The sequence below is a fragment of the Cyanistes caeruleus genome, chromosome 1 (assembly GCF_971803275.1).
Source record: "Cyanistes caeruleus chromosome 1, bCyaCae1.hap1.1, whole genome shotgun sequence".
NCBI lineage: Eukaryota > Metazoa > Chordata > Aves > Passeriformes > Paridae > Cyanistes > Cyanistes caeruleus.
In genome coordinates this window covers 134,363,933-134,386,518 of record NC_141701.1, presented here as the reverse complement: position 1 = coordinate 134,386,518, position 22,586 = coordinate 134,363,933, and the positions used below count along the sequence as shown (strand labels likewise).

The 22,586-nt window shown below is 35.5% G+C and overlaps 1 protein-coding gene across 22 annotated transcripts in view; it reads right to left on the bottom strand.

Moving 5' to 3' along the window:
• The window catches only part of MLLT10 (MLLT10 histone lysine methyltransferase DOT1L cofactor), a 135,872-nt gene that overhangs the window by 66,733 nt on the left and 46,553 nt on the right, over positions 1-22,586 (bottom strand). For 12 of the 22 annotated variants that reach the window (XR_015278689.1, XR_015278692.1, XM_086860367.1 and 9 more), the window contains 4 exons: positions 18,629-18,732; positions 14,711-14,804; positions 12,669-12,764; positions 561-656 (listed from right to left, as the gene is read on the bottom strand). Coding sequence is in view for 19 of the 22 variants with exons in the window: in XM_086860367.1 (XP_086716493.1) it covers positions 561-656; positions 12,669-12,764; positions 14,711-14,804; positions 18,629-18,732 (390 nt within the window). In the remaining 3 variants the exon portion in view is untranslated. The remainder of the gene's footprint in view (positions 1-560; positions 657-12,668; positions 12,765-14,710; positions 14,805-18,628; positions 18,733-22,586) is intronic. The other 10 variants (XR_015278696.1, XM_086860488.1, XM_086860439.1 and 7 more) reach the window with 1 other exon arrangement.

The window sequence follows — 22,586 nt, the reverse complement described above, 5'->3', positions numbered from 1 at the left end:
CACTCTGTAATGCCAACATTAGTGTCATTTTACTGGTGCACAGCAGAAGTGATTCTTGCTGAGTACAATGAAAACTGTCTTTATTTAATCCTGTATGTTGCTACTGGAATTAGGTTTGTTCTAACACATCAACAGGAAGGAAACATCAGAGAAACCTAACAGAACAACCTGCTAATAAGGCAATATGAACCGTGAGCTGCAATTTCATAATTACCAGCTTTAAATGCTTACAGGTTCAGTGTCAGCTCAGCATACACAAGAATTTTGAAGGAAATACTTTCTAAAACTTCTCAAATTATTAAATATAACTCAATCAAGTAAAATTTACTAGAGTATCACTGGCACCTGACTCACAATTTAAGTACAAAACAAAGCCTTTTGCGTATGGTAAATCTCCAAGTATTTTAGGACTTTATATTACAGGAGAAAGTATCCAGAGCGCTTGATAATTACAGAATTTATGCCATTATAAAGACCCTGTTCATACAGTGGAATGATTACATTATGAAATTTTGACATAAGTAACCAAAGTGGAAGAGGAAAAAAACACATTGACTTACTTTTTCTGTAGTTACAGTAAGAGATGGAACCAAAGATGGTGAGGACTCCGACTGCTTCTTATATTTCTGCTTGTGTTTATCTTTCTCTTTATATTTCTAGAAGTTGTAAAAGACAATAAAAACTAAGTTTAGCTTCACCTTTAACATAAACCATTCTACACTGCATGAAGTGTTACCTAAATTGAAGAGAGATGGCAATAATGTCCTGTGCTATTTGGAAAACACATTAATGTTTTCAATGTTTTCAAATTTATTTTTTTATAAAAACAAATCAAATACTTATATTTGTTTTCAAAGTGCATAAACTGAAATTTTTCAATTATAATCAGCACTGATGAATGAACTGTTGTTAGTATAACCCATTTTTACAATAATCGCTTAACAAAGGAAACTGGACTAAAAATAGAGACATGGCTTCTGTTTCAAAGATCTTTATTCATTTTTCACCATAGATTTCTACTTTTCTGTACCTGCACAGTATTTTTTGTTGGGATACTAATGTAAATTAATGCAAGGTTTTAGTTCTGGCTTCTCTACTGACATCTCCATGCATAAAAATGTGAAATCTGATTTAGATTTCATTTCCAAAAAAGGGACATTTTACAAACTAAGTAAGTATTTTCCATGGTAAATTGAATAAAGTATCAAAAGTGATACAAATCAAATGTCCTTCCTAGAAGAGATGAGAATGTAATCAGTTGGGTTTTGGTTTCTTGGTTGTTTTTTTTGGTTGTTGATGTTGTTGTTGTTGTTTAGTTTTAATTTTTATTTTTTAAACATGAATGAAGCATTGGCAGTGTGAACAAAATTGTGTCAACAAAGAGAAAATAACTTCTTATCCTAGAGCCTTTATAGTATAACAGAAGTCTTTCATACTGGCAGAAATCAATTTTTGGAGGATAACAGAATCAGACCCAAATTGTATTTGTCTGAATAGTTTACACAAATACTTTACAAAAATAGCCCGTCTGACAAAACTAACAATTAAACTTAGAACACAGAAGTACAGTATTTTTTCCAGCCTAATCATAAACAAGTAATTTTTCCTTAGCAATGTAATAAGGTTTACTTGGACAGTGTCAGAAGATGCAAAGAAACTTCAGATGTGAGAGAAGTTATTTTCAAGCTTCTGGCACTGAAGTGTTTTATTTCTTTAATTATGTATTTGTGGAATTTTTGTGAACTAACACAAAACTCTGCAGAACAGCACAATGTATGGTTATTTGTTCAGACTGCTTCTACAGAGAGCTAGTAAAAAACGTGCATACATATGGATTGACACAAGGGGTTTAAAAATCCAGCTGAGAAGCTTGAAAAGACATGTAAGTCTGAACAGCCATATGAAAATACAGTAACTGTTTTGAATCTTGAAATCTACCCACGCTGATCTTTCTCTATCTTAACTATCCAGACTTTCAAAAGAACATCATTTGTTCAACAGCACCTGCACAACCACTCTCCCCAAGCACCAGGACAAGATGCAATACATGTATACTCTATTCAGGTATGACCAGATAACACCTTTCTGTTTCTGCCACAACTCAAGAAATAACAGAAACTTATTTCAAAGAATCAGCCTGAGAGAGTAAGAGAATGGGCTCTCAAATTCTCTAGCTAAGTAGAATCAGTTAACTGACAACATAGTTGCAAAGCTGAAAGTAAAACACTTTTATTGTACCTTTATGAACTGTAAATACCAGGTGACTGACTTAGAGATCACCTTGTCTCTAACCAGCCCAAATCCATTTAACAAAACTAATTTTGCCAAGAATGAAATACAGTTTAACTAAGAAAGTTCATAAATCAAGTAAAAACGCTATCATCACCAACATATTCAGTAAAACTACACTTGCTAGATATAATATATAGAGTTCTTTTAATTCTTGTACCCTTCGTAAAACTCAAGGACAAGTAAACTTTAAAAAGTTAATGGGAGTTTCTAGGTTTGGGGTTTTTAAACACTCAAGTGAACTTCGGGGTTTTTTTTCCACTCTGCTACATGGATAGAAATATGGAGGTTTTTCCATCATAATAAAGTGAGCAGGTGTCATAATTACAATGACACACACCATAAGGTAGGTTTTAAATCTTTAAAACCTAATATAGGTTTGTTGAAGGAGCTTTAGATCAGGGAGGTTATGTCTGTTTTGTGTTTTTCTCAAGAGGACATTGTTTGTTTGTTTCTTTTTAGACCTGGAAAACACATTAGAAAGGAAAAAACTACTATGGAGGGAAAGGATTCAAATGCACTGCAGAGTCTTTCCAGTAACAAATATAACAGTCCCCAAGGTAATATACATACTAACAAAAAGCAAGCAGGAATCAAGGAAAAACAGAAGCATCTACACCAAGACTGCCATGGTATTCATCGATTCTGTTGATACAAGACTTTCACCAGTGCTAAGCTACCAAAATTACTGCATCATCAGTGGATGTGTTTAGAAAAATTTGAGTAACAATTTCATTGAACCCCAGACAAGTTTCAAGAAGGAAGCTATGGAATGGCTAACCACTGTCTGAGTTTCTCTGGATTTCAGAATTCTACTGGGAAATTGAAATAATCCTAAAGAATTTTTTTTTATTTATAATTTTGGAGCCAAGGGGCAATGACTTTAATACACTTTAAGATGAAACTTCGCAACAATATCAGTAAACAATAAGAAAACTTTTAAATTAACATGTTTTACAATATTTTCTGTCAACTTTCTAGTGTCCTTTGACTTCCAGTGTTAATTTCATCTACAAGTCAAAAAACAAAATTCTGATCAAAGGAACACTTAGGATGACTTCAAATTACATTTTGTAACATACTGAAATCAAAGGTAGTCCCTACACATAAGGAGGTGGCAGGAAGGACAAGGGACACAAAAACAGCAGGAAGGAAGGGGGCATCAGTGTCTGGAAAGAATATGTTTAATTTCTGTACAGTGAACCATTAGCAACCACAACAAATTCCTCTCCCAGATCCAAACCATCAAGACAAAGTTTGCCAGGACAGCTTACCACGGTTACAGCTTTCCACTCAAAGCCACTACAGGGGTAACCCATCCAAAAGCCTTTTGCATACAAGTATCTCATTCACAAGACAGCTGATGTCTGTAACTCTACATTTCCTCCTTTTCGGTAATAACTCCTCTCACCATTTTTCTTTTTAATTATCTTCTTTCTTCCCAAGAAAGTTGAGAAGCATTATTTCTAAATGTGAATTGACTTCAAATGCATACAACATCAAAGAACTGGAGAACACTGCAGGAAAATCTCTGAAAGAAATGCTCAGCTTTTACACTGATAAGAATAAAAATTTCAATAACAAGCTGCTGAGACTGCTGAAGATGCGTAGCTCACACAAAGTGACTTCTTGCAGTTGCACCCTTCTCTACCACAAAGATGCAACAAAAGGTTAAGAAGAGTTCTGAATATCCACTTTGGAATTCAGAAAAGGAGTAATAAAGGGAAATTAATTCCCACAATATTTAACAAATATGACAGCTTTCAATCAAGTCTGTCTCAAAGGCCACACAAACTAGCCATCTTCCCTACTGCCAGAAAAACAACAAACTGTTAGCTCCTCATGGACAACTCTGCATGCTTCACTTTTATAAGATCTCTATTCAGTCACAGCTCTGAAAAAACGACAAGAAACATAGCAACAGCTCTCAGGATGAAGATAAACATTCATCCATTAAACTACGTGGGAACCCCCCCTTTCTAGGGAAGGTAATGATATCAAATGTCTCATCTTTTACAAGCTTTACTGTAAGGAAAATAAAGGACAAAAATAACTCTTAACAAGGACTGGAAGTAATACTGGCAGTGAGTGAAAGCTAAGAGAGCATTAATGGCAGGCAAAATGTACATATCCCATTTATATACTTAGGAATGAGTTCAGATGTTCCAAACTCCTGCGCAGAGCTGATAAATGCAATCTGTACATTCTGTAAAGCCAAGGTTTAGCAGAAGACACAATTCCAAGGAAAACTATATTAAAAAAAATAAACGGCCAGCAACAAAACTGACAAAGGTAACTTTAATCTTGGTTCACAAGTAAGGTAGTTGAGCAGACCAGATGCAGACAGCTCCTGAAGAAAAATAAGGCATGACTGCCATGCAGCCATTGGGCAGGCACCTGTAACAATATTCATCCCGAACAACCTGAAGAGCCTGGATTTATGGTGCAGCTAAATACCAATATAAAATGCCTCAACTTCATACATCATGATTAATCAGAATGCTTTATTTCTCACCAGGGATTTCATTTTTGGCTTTTGTTTCTTACCTAAAAAATTATGTAATCACATCTTAACTCCAACAGTTATATGTTACTACATAACAAAACAAACATGGTGCAAGATTTCTAGAATTCTACAGCACCTTCTGTACATTGATTTCTTGTAGTGTAGGGAGCAGGGGAATGAAGAAGGGGAAGGAAATACATTCTGATTGCTTCTCTTTCTCCCAAAAAGATTCAATCTACAAAATTATTACATAATATGACTTCACAAATACACTTTGGCTCCAAATCTTCATTTTTTTAGCTCATTTACTTGTTTCATCACTCTAAATATTAGCACTTGCTCATTTTCTTTAACTTATTTTCAGAGAAACATTTATCACTCCAGTGAAAAAGACCAGCATCTCATCAAAACATCAAATTAAGGGTACCTGTGCAGCTACATTTTAGCTCTGATCTGTTACCAGCATAAGAGATGTTATAAAATGTATTTTTTCAAACTTTGGTCCTCGATGTTTGGAAAAAATTAATAATACAAGTGAACAATAGTTCATCCTAGTGAACTAGAATTTCTTCTAGTACAGAAAAAATTAATGACTTCAGCTTTTCTTTTAAATGGCATTAATAATTCATAACATTTCCACACGGAAGTATCATTTAACTTGTTGAAGGTATTTATACCTATTTGCAATTCATTTTTGTCTCAGGAATGCACAGCCCTCTTGAAAGGGGTTTCTACAGGAGTTTATTCGATTAAAATACATTCCAAAGTTCAGCATTTAACAGTTCACTGTTACAAAGGAAGAAAAAGGTTTTCTGACTCCACACTCTCAGAGTGCTTAGCTTGTCAGACCTTCCCTCTACCCGCTCAAACTGCTGAACGGCAGCAACATAAAACTAAGTGGTGAGTTTTCTGTTGTTTTAGAGAGCTACATTAGTTCTGTGAAGGAACATGAGAGATGGACAGTAACAGGCAGAAAAGACAGATGCAGAACAGAGAAGCAAGAGCTCATGGGCTCAGGGAACAGGAGACTAACTTCTGTTTTGGAAGAATCAAAACACATGCACACTATCAGCAACCACAGATGTCCTTCAAGATCAAACGTTGAATTACAGCATTTTTATGCCTTCTCTATTACAAAAATCCTTATCCTCCACTATCTTTGGCTGTTCCAAGTTTTTACACTTCAACAACATTTTAAAATCTACTTTCCCTATTGATTATTGTAAGCAAAATCATCTGAATGCCTAAATCCCTAATTTTTCAGCTGCCGTTTGATTTCCTCAAATAATTCCAATGTATCAGAATGTTCTATTAGCACAGAGTACTCATATCTGTTCTTTTGTCAATTATAGATTTTGTGCATTTTTTATCACCAAAGACTGTAAATCCTGAGCTGTCACATCAAAACTAGCATCCTCAGTGGAAAGCCGTGCACAGTTCTTGCTCATCCCAAATAAGAGGCCAGATCTGCTTATAATAGTAGCTATTAGTAATATAACCGTAATAATAATTGCAGAATGAAAGATGACCACAGTCCCCAAGTTTCAAACTCAAATCCTAGTTTCTCTTATTTTTATAAGAACAGTCCTTGCTCAGGCATTCATCTAGCTAGTATTTTAAACAGTACAATCCACAGCAGAAAAATTCAGTGCAGCAGCAGTGTTGTTGCAGTAACAGTAATAAAAGGATACAAGCAAGAGATAGTTTATAGGGGGAGGTAGGACACTACTGCCAGCATTATTCATACACATAATCTCTAAGCATAACACTTGTTCTTAAGAACCTTGTTTCCTAAGTCCTTCATTCAATTACTTAAATACCCAAAAGCCTCACTTAAGTACAGGAATAATGGTCATATTTTTAACTGTCAGTGGTAATAAACTCAAGAATCAATGATAAAAATGCCACCCAAAGCTTCTAAGACATGCAAGACTACCAACTCTCATCCAGAATGAGCTACTCCTACCTACTACTTTAGTGTAGTTTCTGTTATTTGCACAGTTTAATATTGTTAGTAACAGACATGCAGTGCCACTTTGTAACTTCAAAAATTCAAGATTAACTAAATCAATGCAACTATGTATTGTCAGTGCTCACCTCCATTCATTCCTATAAAAATTACAAGTTTAAATTAAGTATTATGTTACATACTGTGAAATGATCGCTGTCTGCAAGGTAACTTTAAGATACCTGTCAAATATGTATCATGAAATAGGTGAGCAGAATGGCATGCAGAAGGAATCCATTCAATCTTCCTGTCTCAGACAGCTTAACATCATACATCATCTTTAACTGCATCCAGGCTGTTCTGGTCTACCAGAACCCAAAACACGGTAGGTGTGAAATATACAACTTCATTAAACAGTATCCAGATTACCTTCCAGAAACTGTTACAAAGTCAGAGTATTAGTAATCTTGTATTAAGCCAGGATCCAAAGCTAAGAAAGAGATATTTCAAAGCACCTTTTACTTCTGCATCTCTCACAGTAATAGCTGTAAGAATTGAAATTATACTGGTTGTGAACGGGATAGAGTTAAGTTTACCTAGTTGGTGTGGGGCTGTGTTTTAGATTAGTGCTGAAAGCAGTGCAGGTAACACAGGGAAGCTTTAATTTCTGCTGAGCAGTCCTTATATAGGGCCAAGGCCTTTTCTACTTCTCACTCCACCACGGCATGTTGGCTGGAGGTGCATCAGAACCCGGGAAGGGACACCGCCAGGACAGCTGGCCCTAAACGACCAATTATATCCCATGCCATATGGCATCATGCTCAGTATATAAAAGCCAGGGAAGAAGAAGAAAAGGGGTATGTTCAGAGCAATAGTGTATGTCTTCCCAAGTAATAGTTACATGTGATGCTGCTCTTCATTCCTGGGGATCCCTGAACACTTGCCTGCCCGTGGGAAGGGGTGAATGAATTCCTTGTTTTGCTTTGCTTGCATGCACAATTTCTGCTTTACCTATTAAACTGTCTTTATGTCAACCCACAAGTTTTTTTTCACTTTTACTCTTCTGATTCTCTCCCCCATCCCACAACAGAGGGGAATGTGCAAGTAGGTGTGTGGGGGTGAGCTGCTCTCTGGGGGTTTTATTTTCTTTCAGTCAAAGATTAAAATGTGTACTTTGAGATGGAAAAAGACAGTTGCAACCTAGGAAGCCTTACAAAATTCTACATCTTGCAGAGTAAATTTTAGGTGTATCTGAGGTGATATGTTTTTCATTTTGATTTTATAATAATTAGTTAGTCCCAGCTGACAAGCTTAATACTATTGAGGTGTTTGCTGTGCTAATGTATGCTAAAAGCATTACACTTTTTTCAGTAAGGTTTATGATGTGTTACTGTAAGTTAAAAAAATATGAGGTAGTCAAATCAGTAATTCCATGATAATCTTGAGAATTGAGACAAAAAGTTCCTATGTTTTCTCTTACTAAAATGAAAGAAAATATAAATTAAAATGAGATTATATTCTTATGATTTTTTCTTGGCCACCACAAGAGATCATTGTGCTGGTGCCAGCTCCAGTAAATTTCGTGCAGCTGATTATCAGGTTGACAGTTGTATACACAGAGAACAGCACAAGTTAACAGAGAATTTTAGCAAATGAGAAGTAAAACAAGGTTGTCACCTTTCCTCTTAATCCTTCGGATAAAAATATCTATTGCTAAATATACTCAGATACAGTAGCTTTCTAAAGAAACTTGGTTTACACAGTCACATGCTGTCAGTATTTCCAAATAGTTATATTTCCAACAGAATCTGACATGAAGAGATGAATTAAAAAAGAAAAATCTACACTCCTACAACAGTCAGTACAGAACAGGTGCCCAGAAAGAGAAACGCCATACAATGGCAACAACAGTAAAGACTGAAGGATGAAGACATCCCCCTTTTGAATTCATGGAACCCATCAAAAATTCCATTTTAGGAAACAGCAACTGCATTCTTCATCTTAAATAGCTATTAGTGTATCTATACACTGAGGTTTATATTTATTGACCAGCTTTTAGAGGTGTTTTGGAGCCATGATTCCTTCCCTCTGATCAAATAGAATTTGGAGTAAGTTAACATGGGTACGCATCTATACCACACAGTTCTTATTCAAATAATATTTATCTAGTAATACTTCAATTATTAAAATTTAAGTGATTTCAAAGTGGTTGTAAACCACTTTTCTCCTAGTTATCTTTAGCATTCTTAAAATTTTGCTTCAGACATAAAGAACAGTTGAAAGGATTAAACAGTCAAATATATTAAACTGATTAACAAAACTTAAAAATTTAATAAAAATGTAATGGAATACTGCATTACTGAGATTAATTTGGAGATTTTTTCCCTAAAAGTTGCAAAAAAACCCCCAGTGTTCAGTAGCATCACTTAGTTTATGAAATGAGGCAATTCACAGAGGAATGACACAATTAGAATAATCTTTAAAACACTCTATACAGCACTATAAAAGGACTCCTTGGGACTAAAACTGATATTTTTGTTGTTGTTGTTTCAGAAAAAAAAAAAAATCACTGCTTATGCAAATAACTCAAAAACCTGCAATCTGATCCTGTTTTTACCACAGAATCTTACGTGATGCATAGCAGATCCATTTTACCTTTTCAGTCATTTGCTCAGACAGTAAGGAAATGCCCCAGGAACACTTGATCTGAGTGTTTACAACTTGCCTTGTAACAGTTTACACAGCACATAAATTCATTAAAAAGCATCAAGCACCTCTCTCCCAAATGAAATTCGTTGCCCTGACACATGAGCACAGGCTCCTTCACAACAAATTGGCAAAGTCTGGGCAGCTCCAAACCAACAAACAGCCTATGGAAACTTTCAATGCACAGAGACATGGTTTAAATCTTCCCTTCCCATGGCCCTAAGAAACAAATTCCCAGTTACAGTGGAACATGCGGAGTGTGACGCACTGCCACAACCTGTTCTTAGGTGTTCAAGTTTCTACCCACAAAATCAAAGCTGTAACATTTCTTTAAGAACAAGACAAGCAGCAAAAAAATGCCCACAATGCACTAGTACCTCAGTGTTTAGGATACTTATCCTGGCTCTTGCATTTTAGGTTCTCCTCTGACGCTCTCCAACTTGTGTGATAGTGAAAAGAAGCCTCTTGTCACCGAATATTCTTTTGAGTATTCAAACACAACTTCTTACAGACATCCACAGTCTTTAGTCATGAGCCCATTTTTCTTTAACTTACATTATATGAGCCACTACAGCAGAGTTTTAAATTTTCCTTCCTGCTCAGCTCAGACCAAAGCACTTCTAGTAGAAAAGGTACCTATGTAATTCAGCTGCTATATAGTAGTTACTTATTACATAATATATTCACATTTTTCAGAAGTCATAAACAGATAAAGCTAGGAACCTTGTCTAATTTTCAAGTTAGTGCCAAAAAAAAAGACTTCTATTATACAAAGGTCAATTCCAGATATGTTTAGTTCCTTCTTCAGTCCTTCCAAATATAACATTGCCAGTAACATTAAAGCAAAGCATTCTTCCACGGCCTCATGGTGGCCTAAATTTTCCAAAGAAAGCCTGAGTAAACACCTGGGCCCTGAAGAAAAGGAATATCGTAATGGAATGTCAAGCAGCATACTACCAGTACTCTTTATAAGGGACACAGCATCATCACTAATAATTTCTGAATAGCATCTCTGCCGCAGAAACAACAATGCTTAGGCAGCAGTAATCAGAATATAATGAAGCTATTTATTCTGTAGCTTCAACATCATCATGAAAATTAAATCATACCAAAGGTTTGGCTAAATTTGTTCAGGTTTGTTGGTTTGGTTTTTTTTATTATTATACCCTTACATATTTGTTACCAATTTTGTTGGCAGAGTGCCCAGAAGATGTTAAACACACACTATGGAAGGGAAACACAGGCTTTCAGCTGAGTCTGTTTGTAAAAACAACAGTTACCTATGTTAACATTTTCAGACCAGCCTCTTCTTACTGCAGTGTAGTATTTCACATGCACAAAAGGATAGCTTCTGAGGTCTTACCAAGAAAAGTGGTTCCAAACCACAGCTCATACAGCTACTGCTTGGCAAAACAGAAAGCTTTAATGATGCCTGCAGATCAGATTATCCAAATTTCCAAGGAACAAAGATGAAAGATAAATCAGAAACTACAGTGGCTGTGAGAGGGATGTGGTTGCCACACAAACACAAATACTACTGTATCTGTGAAGAAAGCTGTAAGTATTTACTGCAATATGACAAAAATCTAGATTCTTAAGGGATTTACAAAAAAGGAAATATGGGAAGTCACCCTAAAAAAACTGCCCTAGTCCTCCAAGATAATTAATACAGTGTATCAAATATACAGCATGAGCTGACAAAATAGCTGACACCACTGAAGTGTTAAAGTCCCTCCAAGTGTACCCTGTAGAATTCACAGGTATGACCTGGGAAGCATCTTCAGTCAAATTCATTTAAGAAAAACAAAAAATAAAACCCAAAATAAAACAAAAAAACACAAACCCACCAACTTACAAGTTTTGCCAATGATTGTAAAAATCCATGCATGTACTTTGATAAAACATGAACTGAAATACAACAGTAGTAGAAAACTAAGGAAAAAATACAGCAAATATTAGTAAGCTAATTCTGTAGTCTGTAATTCAAAACTGGATTCTTCTGCCAACATGTTACTAAAAATGTCTGCCAAAATTCCATACTTTTATTATTTCAGCCCTAAATTTAGATTAGAGGTACAGCAACATCACAGTGCACACTCTTTTCTGCACTAGTGGATAAAGACAGCATGATTCACCTATACCACTCAACAAGTCTAAAGATCAGACCTTTTAGAATATTATCCGAGAACAACTGGCAGTCAATATCCATCCAAAATGGAAGTAATCTCAAAAATCCAAGTCAAATATTAAGAAAAGCGAAAAGCGTCTAAAGACTGACATTTGCTATTCAATTTCCTGTTTCTACAGATACAGCTCCTTTGTATAATATACATTTGGTCAAAAGATTCTTTTATGCCAATTTTTATGTAATTATATTTAATAATGTAAAACTAAGTTTATCCACATCCTCACAAAATCCTATTAAGCTATTTGTAAAGGATGTGTACTAGTGAGCAGTTTTGCATGTAGAGGCCTAAAAAAAGTGACAAAGCATATTTGCATTGTGTCTGTTATCACCCTCTGTTGAATTTAGATGACAAATTTCCTACAGACAACTGTTAATGAAGCAGTAGTAAAAACCTAAAATAGTAATCATCATAGAGCTGAAATTATTTTTTAATAATATGTGCAGTCAAATCATTAAAAGAATATACCAACATCAGAAATAAGCAGTTCCATTCTTTGTACCCTCACAGCAAAATTTCCCAGAGGAGTTCCCAAGGTATTTTGCCAGCACAGTGGGCTTGACCACCAGTATTAATAAAATGTGGCAAGAAAAGATGTCAGTTCTTTGATAAGAGAAAGAAGTAACAGGTTGAAACAAAGAATTAGATACACGTGTTTAGCCACACAGTTCCTAAAATGTCTCCTGCTGGTTTTCTTTTCTTCCCCGTGTCATCACAAAGGGTACACAAGAAAAACTCTAACAGAAATTTCTAACAGAAAATTAAGGCAAAGGAAGTTGCTTGGAACATCCTTCCCAACAGATATGTTTCAGTATCTCAAAATTGAATACAAACAGAAATATAAAAGTGCATATACAAATGCACCTGAAGAGGTTTCCTCACTGGATGCCAGTACCAATGGTTTATCATGTGTTATTTATTATTCAGTGCTTCAGAACAAGATCTTCATGCTTTTCAGCAAAAATTAAATTTACCAGAAAGTGCTACTTTTAAGCAGATGTGCCACATAATTAGCAACGACAAATCCACTTACTTTTTTCTCCTTCTCATGATGTTTATCCTGAGAGTGAGAGGAAGAATCACTTAAAGTTTGATCATATGACCTATTAGATCCCCGTTTGCTCTTTTTCTAAAAAGAGAAAATATATTTATGGACAGAGAAAAGGAACCATTTGAATAAATAAAAAGTATAAAGCATTTCCACTGACAAGATGCCTTATTGCTTGAGGAAGAAACTTCAATGCTTCAATTACTGGAAAGCTGACTAATTACTGACACTAAAATTCACAAGACTACTGAATGCACACCAGGAAAAAAGCCTATCCCTGCATCAACTTCTACACCTCCCACAAATTTGCAAGCTATGCTTTCCACAGAGAAATGAAATACGCCACTTTTTAAAGGTTAAAAGATGCTAGACACATTTTCAAGTTTTCATAGCATAAAACAAAAAAAATGCTGCTCAAAAGAGTATCACCACAGTGATGCCCTGACACATGCTTGAAATGCATTGTAAGGTGACTTCATGACTTATTTATTATTCAAGCGATCTGTCTGGTATATTTTCATTAAAATGGATTAAAAAACAGGATACAGAATGCAACAGTCATGTCTGTGATTGTAACTGGCAGATGTAATTGCCTGTATTTCTGTAATGTCTGAGAGCCTAGTTCAGGACTGCAAATACTTTATGCTGGACCAGTGTTCTAAATGCTGGTTTTCTCATAACTGAGGAAGCATTTAAGGACACTTCAGGCCACTCTTTTGTCAACCAGTTTTCAGCAGAATAGTAGATGTGGAACACCCAGCAGCTTCAGCAGTAAATACTAAGCACCTGTATTTACTAGACATTAACAGTCACAATAATCCTAAAGAAAAACTGAAACTCCTAAAACAATCTTGCCAGTCTTTACCACTATAGCTTTGTAATGGAAAGCTAACTGATTATACATCAAACATAGTTATGTTTATTATAAAACTTGTTTTTTAAATAAATATACCTGCTCTCAATCATGGCAGCACTGCAATATCAATCAAAGGTGTAACAATGTAAGGGTTTGCCCTCACCACAAAATAAGAGACTATTTTCACTCTTTTTGTATATACTTAGCTCAAGATAGTAAAAAAAAAAAAAAATTCTTAGCTTAGTAAGGGCCTAGGAAGCCTTATCTTCATTATGAAGCAAATTCATCAGTATTCACAAAAGCACAAAACTAACCTCACTAAGCTTATCTTCTAGAAACTAAAATGGTTAACTGGTCTTATGTTGTTACCTCACTGCAACCCAAAAGTCACACCAAGTATTCAACTTTTTTAGCAGTGCAAAGAAGTAATCTGGAAGTCAAACTATACCTACAACAGCATCTGAACCTAAGTCTGTATATCTTAGTACTAATAAGTAACATTTTTTAAATATCAGTAAGCCCCTCAAGTCCACACACTCGCACAAGTACACAGAAACAGGTATCTGGAACTGTCAAACTGGTAAGAAGTGAAAGGAAAGACTCCAGAGGTCTGATCCAAAGCCTACTGCATTAACTGAGAAATTTCAATGTTTTTCATTTTTTGTTTGTTTCTTAAAAATCAAACCTGAAGTCACTTCCTTAAGGTTGTGTTTCAGAGAACTTACAAGCAGGGAATACCCACTGGCTACACCGTGAGAGATAGAACAAAAGAAGTTGGGCAGAAGAGTAACATAGCAGAAAGAAATGGAGTGCTTCTTTATTCTGTACAAGTAGTATTTCCTAGTTTATTCAAAAACTGGAATAAACTATGACTGAATTCCTAGAAGGCACTTAAAACAAATAGCAAAAGAAAACATTCCAGGAACTCAATGAAAAAGAAACACTAAATGTGCATGCTATTTCTGGCAGAGGGGAAAAACCTACTCATCTATAAAGCAACCACTTAAAAAAAATACTTCCAGCTAGTACTTCTCTGTGATTAAAACATTGTTTTAATGAAATACAATTACTTTTTCATGAAAATATTATTTCTAGTGCTAATGGCAACAAAAAAGTCAGAATAAAAAAATAAGTCATTAACATTTATTTATGGAATTTAATAAATACATACCAGTTTATTAAAATGGTATTTACAGTAGCCACAGTACTGGACGTTATCTGCACCATTGCCTTCCTCTTCACAAAGAAGTCCTGCAAACTGTGCACTAAAAATAAACCAAACAACATTCAAGGAAAGCCATTTTACACCAGTTTGTACAGTATCACAGCTGATAACATATGGATGCTTATATTTGCAATTAATAAGAGATTTCCATACAAATAATTTTCTGTGGCATGAGTAGCAAACCAACCTTTGTAGCCCAGAGTAAAACATGTATAATTCATACTTTGGCCTATTGCCTTTTTTCAGAATCTTTAAGGTACTCACACAAGCTTACAGCTTGCAAATCTACATTTACTATGCAGCTACTTGCACAAATAAATAAACAAAGCAATCAACAATGACTCTCAGCTCAAATTCAAGCAAAAAAAAAATATATATCTAAAGAAATAACAGCTTGTAACAAAACCATACTATAGCTCCAAAGAAGAGTTTTTTCACAACTTGCATATGCATGCTTCTCTGACTTGCCATGAAAATTACTGGGTTTTTTTATATCTAACTTGAATTACATAGTAAATCAAACTGTATTTACTAGTTTAAAATACTGTGGCAGGCTAATTTCTTTTTAATAGATCATCGACTGATTATTACCTTATTCTACTACAATTAAAAAAAAAAAAATGTTTGTCACCATTTGTAATGTCGATATATTTTCTCTATCAAAACAAACTTAGATATTGACAAACCAAATGTTATTCCATTTTCCATATAATTTTCTTTCCCATATGTTGGGATTTAGGATTCTTCCTTTTGTTTCCTTCTCTTAGGGAATTTTCTCCCATATGTTGCTAGGAGACAACAACGACTGGGTACTTAAGAGAGACAAAAGAAGTTGCTAAATTCAGGGATGGAGGGCACCTGGTCGCACTTCTCTTATCTGAGGGTTTCTCTCGGAGGGGCAGAGATACTCGAGAATGGGGCTGGGAAGAAGGGAGCTGGGGCAGCTGCTGGGCTCTCTTGAGTTCTTGCCACTGGGAGGGGAGAGTGGCTGCAGTCGCTGTGGGGAGAATTCATCACATCACTGAGGGGTTCTGTCTCCTGCTGCCTTTCTTCTACCGTGAGTGGAGCCCTGCTCCTGAGAGCGGCCGCTGCACTGGGCCCTTATTAACACCCTACCTCACCAACCAAGGGACCCTTCGCCATCTGCTCAGGTGCCTCAGAGGAAACCCCTGGGGATCCTCGAGCCCCATCTCGTCCCCAAAGGAGTGTCTCTCTCTCTCTCTGCCCCGTTGCGGAGGCGAGCTGCCACCATCCGCCCGTTTCCTCTGCCACTAATCCGCGTTTTCGGCTGCACTGTAGCCCCACAGCCCCTGCCTGCCGAGACATCCCCGCGGTTCCAGCTGCAGCTGCGGAGTTTCCGATATATCTCATCTCCCACTCCGGCGGGACTGTACTCCTGAGGGTCCTGCTGGGGCACCAGGATGGATCGCCCCAGGGCTTTGTGACGCAAAGCCTCTCTGTCATCCCTTCCCGCCTGGGACAAAGCGGCCACCACCGCGTGCTCCCCGAGCCCGCGCCACAGCGCCCCCTGCAGCCGCGGGGGAAGCCCCGCCCGCCAGCAGCGCCCCTGGCGGCCGCGCCCGGAACTGCACCGAGGGGAAATGGCTTCAAGGGTCAGGAGGGACAGGCTCGGGGGATGCCGGCTGGATTTTCCTTTTTGTTCCTTGTTGCTGCCGCTGCTGTTGTTTGTTTGCCTTGTAATACACATACATACTAGTAAAGAACTGTCCCATCTTTTCCTGAAAGACCCTTAATTCCAAAATTATAATAATTCGAGTGCGTGGGGGGGTGTCATATTCTCCATTCCAAGGGAGGCTCCTGCCTTCCTTGGCAGACACCCGTCTTTCAAACCAAGACACCATAACAATGCTATGCTACAGTAAAAATTATACACAGGAGTATTTAAATGAAAGTATATCACCATATAATGTGGTCCATTTTCACAGATTTTTAAAAATATGTGAAATATTTAAATATTAAATAATAAAAATATAAATTTTATCTAAATATAATATTAATATACCACATTGTTATAATGTTATATATTATTATATATAATAATATATAAAATATTCAATTAAATAATTTAAATTTAAATACGCTGGATATTTCAAATATGTTAAATATTTAAATATGTTAAAATATATTTTTAAAATATTTGGAAAACCCAGAAGTACTAAATACATATACATCTACAGCTGATACCAACTAGAAAAAATAATTAAGAGGATGTCTTTAAGCAAAGATTTATTGTTTCTAAGCTTCTCTTACAAAAAATATGCACTCAAGCTCATTTTTCATTAGACAATAGTTCTGATAACCCAAATCATCTGTTACACCTTGCCCTGAATTTCTGGTAGTTTTCCCATTTTCCTTCCATTTTTAAAAAATATTACAGAAGCCTCTAATTATCTCCAGTGATATTACTCTCCCACTAGATACCATTTAGTAGTATAGAACATGTTTTTGAACCAAAAAAATTTTAAAAAGTGGCAAGATAGCTGTTTTAATTTTGAACTTATGCCTCATGCTCTTCACAGCATTCACTGAAAGCAGGGTTTTGGAATAAAGCAAAAAGATGAAAAGGACTCTTGTATGTATCCAAGTGTTTGAAAGTAAAGAGACCTTTTGATACAAGCACTTGGATGTATACATTTTTTCACATCTCTAAGTAATCCCTTTACATGGTATGCACACTTTGAGGAACACAATTCATTTTCCCCATAAAAAGAAACTTGACATTGATCACATCCAATGAAAAAATGGATGCATATGAAAGAATATGAAATATTCATATTTTGCATATGAAAACCTGCAAAGCAGTCAAGCAATTAAAAGAAAAAAATAAATTAAGAGTTGCCAAGATTATCAGTACCAAAACAATGGAATTAAACCCTTCAAGATACCTCCACAAGACATACGAACTATCACTAGGGTACACTGAAGAAAATACATTTAAGTGATTAAAGCTGATGTGCAAATACCACTTCCCTGACTAAACTGGTCATGGAGCAGCATACTGGGGCAGTCATAAAGGAGACAGGTGAATCCACAGATTATGTAGCTACACAGCCTATATAAATTTGCCTGCTACTGTAAAATAACTCCAGCTGAAATTGAAAAAAACAAATAATGCCTGCAAATTTTGGAGTGGAACTCTTTCTGCTTCCTTTTACCTGTTGATATATGGTTTAATCTAATTATCCAGCCTTTTTTAGAAAGCCATAAAGTGAAATAAGCATCTCCTGAATGCAAGGAGATCCAAGTATCTTAAAGCAAAATGAATCATATGGTGGAGGACATAGCTTTTTGTTCTCCAGCAGCAAAAACTATTTGAACTTCATAAAGTCCAAATAGTTCAGGATGATTTGTATCATTTAGATAAAACCAGTGAAGTGAGTTACTCCCAAATGTTTGGAAATCCGTACCGGAATAGGTGAGTCTAGTCCATTTCTACATACAGCTCAGTAATTTTCCCATTGACTTAGCAGAAGTAAACATCAAAATCAGTTAGCAGGCAACACTAACAATGTTTTTACACTCCCATATCCTATTAAACATCCTCTAAGAAAAATAATCTAAGACCAAGAAAAAAAAATAAACTCCTCTATACTTATTCACAGGAGCACACACTATTTAATACTACCCAAGGGAGTATTACCAGACACTTTTTGCAGCTCACAGCAAAATCTATGCTGCCACTGCCATATTGTTAGTAAACACTATTAAAAAACAAACCATTTTACTGTATTTCTTTACTCAAAGATGTACTAAGTAATGAGTTTATTCATTACACTGTGTGTATTAATTCTTTCTGGAATATCAGAGCAACATCAACAACATTAAATAGTAAAATATACTTACCATGTTACGTGAAAAGCTTGTCGACATCCATGTTTATTACATGTCATACAAGCACCAGTGGCTGCTTTACTTTCTCTCCCTTGTTCATCACAAATATAGCATGTCTAACAAAGAGAAAATACTAAATTTGATAAGAAGCATACAAATAAATTCTGTGTTACAGGGGATTCTAGGCTGAGAACTACTGCATTTTGCAGCTAAGCCAGAGTAAGAAGTTCTTTATGAAAGTCTAATCATGCTTGTTAGCAAAAGGAGATCACCCAGGTAGACTCTTGGGATTTGTGTAACACTTTACCAACATTAAGGCAGCACAAATAGTGATTTGCTTACATTTCATACCACTGTCCACCAGCCAAAAGGTTAAACAGCTACGGGTTGACAGCATTAGGCTTCCCAACTGTCCTTGCTTTCAAGTTTGTGTTTATGTCCTTTAAAGTCTCAATCATTGTCATATTAATTTAACATAACCTGTATTCATAACATTCAGAAACATCAGATTAGACTAATGGTACAATACGCCATATGGTATACATATGTATCTACACAATTACATACAAAAAACCTGCAAACTTAAAATTTTATTTGTGCATTTGGTGCAAAGAATTTCCCAAAGTGCCATAGCATGTTTCAGTACTCATATGATGCTCAGCTACTTTTAATTAAACTGGTTTTTAACAGAACCCTGCTTTGTTTGGATGACTACTTCAGTATGACTAGGACAGCCCCATAAACATCTTGTAAATTAATCAACAAAGAACCTTCTGTAAAAAAGCTTAAATGAATATATCAAACCCATTTCAACCTCCAAAACTAAAGCTAAAACAAGCTAAAATGAAAATAAGCTATTTCACACCTGGGACTATTTTAATAGCATTTTTGTCCATTTATTTCTTTTACTGGGATTCCACGGCAATTTTAATCTTTTCTGAAACATTCTTAGTAGAACAGAAGAAAGAAATTAAGACAAAAAGTATCCAAATTCTTCCTAATTATTCAATACTTATTTTTAACATGTGGCAAATAAATATGGACACATAATGTATGTATACATTACTATACTAGGCATCACTACAATCTCTCACCAGCATTCCAGGGAGAAACATACGGCAAAAGTAAATCTCTTTCACTTTTTCCTGTCCTAATTTTTAGAGAGATTCTACATCATATTACATTTCTGTGTAAAATTTAACAATTTAAGAGATTCTTAAAGTATCATCCAGCACTGAGGTGGATTAAGTGTTTAAGTTTTATTTTAGAGAACCTTACTGAATATTAAACATTAAGAACACTCCTACCTCCGCAGAAATCCCATTATAAGGTCCTTAACAAGAGAAACTTCTTTATGCCAAAAAAAAAGAACTGTCTCTATTTTAACTGACTTACAATTGTGTTACAACTTCCTTTCAATGAGGCAGAGAATGAGTAGAATAATAAAAATAACATCAACCATGGGTAGCAGAAAACAAGGTAGAAAAAAATAGACCAAAAGTCCACTGAAATTTTTAAAAAAAAATATGTAATGCAAAACCAGTATTACTTACACAGGAAAATGAGTGAAATTCTGAGATTGAAACAGCCTTTTACAGAGGTTTTTAGAACAACATTTAACAGGTGATGTCAGCTAACTACAGCATTTTTTGGTAATATGCAAGACTTGAAGGTAGGAGTGTTATTCTTGTACAGTTTCCACACTACTTTAAAAAGCTAATATATCCTAAAATCATACCCTATAGCCTAACATTTAAAAGATCAGAAAGGGGATAATCCCACTTAATTCTTGGCCTTGTTTCTTTCATACATCAAGGTGGTGAACACTGATAATTGAGTTGTTTGACAGCATCTGAGACTGGCTGCTTTTTACATTTCCATACAATAAGCTGGTATGAACAAGATTTTAGGAATGAACAAGGTCATGATCTATCAACCCCATCTGAGTCACTGTATTAAGCGTAAGTAACTTCAAAGTAAGATACTTCTATAAACAGAGAGTTCAACAAACCCCATAAAACTCAATCTCCAGTTACTTTCTGGATTTTTCAGAGTTTTGTTTCAATTTCTTTAAGTTTTTTTCCTCACTGAAGCTCAGAAAGAAAAGCAATACAAGCATTCCACTTAGTAGAGATGTAGACTCCATTTTTCAGTATTTACCCTATATGCAGAGTCTCTGTTTTCGGACCTTAGAGCAAATTACAGTACAAAGACTGAAAAATGACTACAAACTACATTATGAACAAGTTTAAACATAACACGGCAGACTGACTACTCATTTCAAGAAGCTCAAAGAACTTTCCTGCAATAGTCATGAGAAGCATTAAACCTGTTTGCTAGTATTCCACATGAAATAGGGACAAAGAAGGTTCACCCTCCTGCTCCAACAGACACTAAGTTCTCTACAGCTGAGCTTCTCATATTTGTTCCTTCTCTTAGACACACAATTCCAGAAGCCTGAGAACCTTTGTCTTTCTTTCACAAAGGATGACTTGCATGTATTTGCAAATCTATACAGAAGCTACACCTCTGAAGCCTCTGAAACGTAGAAGTTTAAAACTGTCCCACCACCTATAACTGCACTCTTTCAAAGCTCTTAAGCTAAGAGAGTACTCTCCCAAATTCACTAGAGAAGAAGCAAAAGCTTTTAACCCAGCAAGGAAATTTTACGCAAAAGTGTAACAAATACACTACTTCCTTTAAAGGCAAAATACATATTTTGCACAGCTGTCTTTGTTACTTTCAGTATTTTCCCTTCAAAGATTCAATGTGTAAACCTTCTTTGCAAAAGCAAAGACAGAAGGGAAGATGAGGCAAAAAAATAATTATAAGGCTAAAATAATTTCAGAAATAGTTTACTCATAATAGATACCCAATGGCATTCACTGATCACAAAATCAAACCTAGGAATTGTACAGAAATTTCTCATTGTTGCAGCAAGAGTACTGAAAGAGAAGTCTGCCAGCTGCATTCGCTACTAGGCAAATCAAGAAACTCCAAATGCACTTATCTTTTAATCGGTTCTTAAAAGAGATTCCTAAAAGCAGTAATTATAGACAATTATCACATAGTTTCAAATGAACCTGAAAGAGACAAATAAAGCTGACATAAAATAAAAAGATATTATCCATGCATAACCATCCAAGGAATAAGAAACACCTATTTCTGAAAAGAAGAGCAGCTAATATTCAATTTCTTTATTGGAAGCAACTGTGTAAGAAGAGCTTTCCTGATAGCTAACTCATTAATCAAATCATTCAGTGGATTCATTGTGTAATGTGATGGTTTTTATCCCCAAAGTAGGCAAACTTCAGGGAAATAGCAGCTAAATGTCTCTATATGAACACACCCCATGCTTTGGTATCTACAGCGTTTCTTCTTGCATTTAAGACTACTGTACTTGGTAATACTGCATATTTTGCAGTGTTTAGTAAAGAAACAAGTGCATAGGGAAAAAAGCCCAAATAAATTAAGTACTATGTCCTGGCAAAACTTCAACAATATTTACTTTACAGTATAATTTCTCCCTCATCGTAATTTTCTTTGGCCTCTACTTTCCCCCAGTTCCATATGCTAGTGGTCTATATGTATCCAGCCACACATAGAGAATTATTTAGAACTTCACAGGAAATAATATCTTACTTTAAATCTCCTATTCCAACCTGAGCTGACAAACAGAATGAAATTATTATTAGCCTCTCTAAAAAAAAATAAACAATTCCAGTCATTTTTTCCTAATTACATGTTTACATTTGTTCTCAGTGCGCAACAAACATTTCAAGAATTGTTTGTCATATCTACTTCTCAAAAAAACTTTTCTTTCCCGTTTTTACACAAATTAATGAAGTCAGAGTGAAATGCTTTACAAAATTTCTGACCTAAAAGAAAATATAATTTACATAAACACAATTTATCTTGAATAGCAACAGGAGTAGAAGGTGAAACTATTGCAGGCTACATGAAAAGGGAA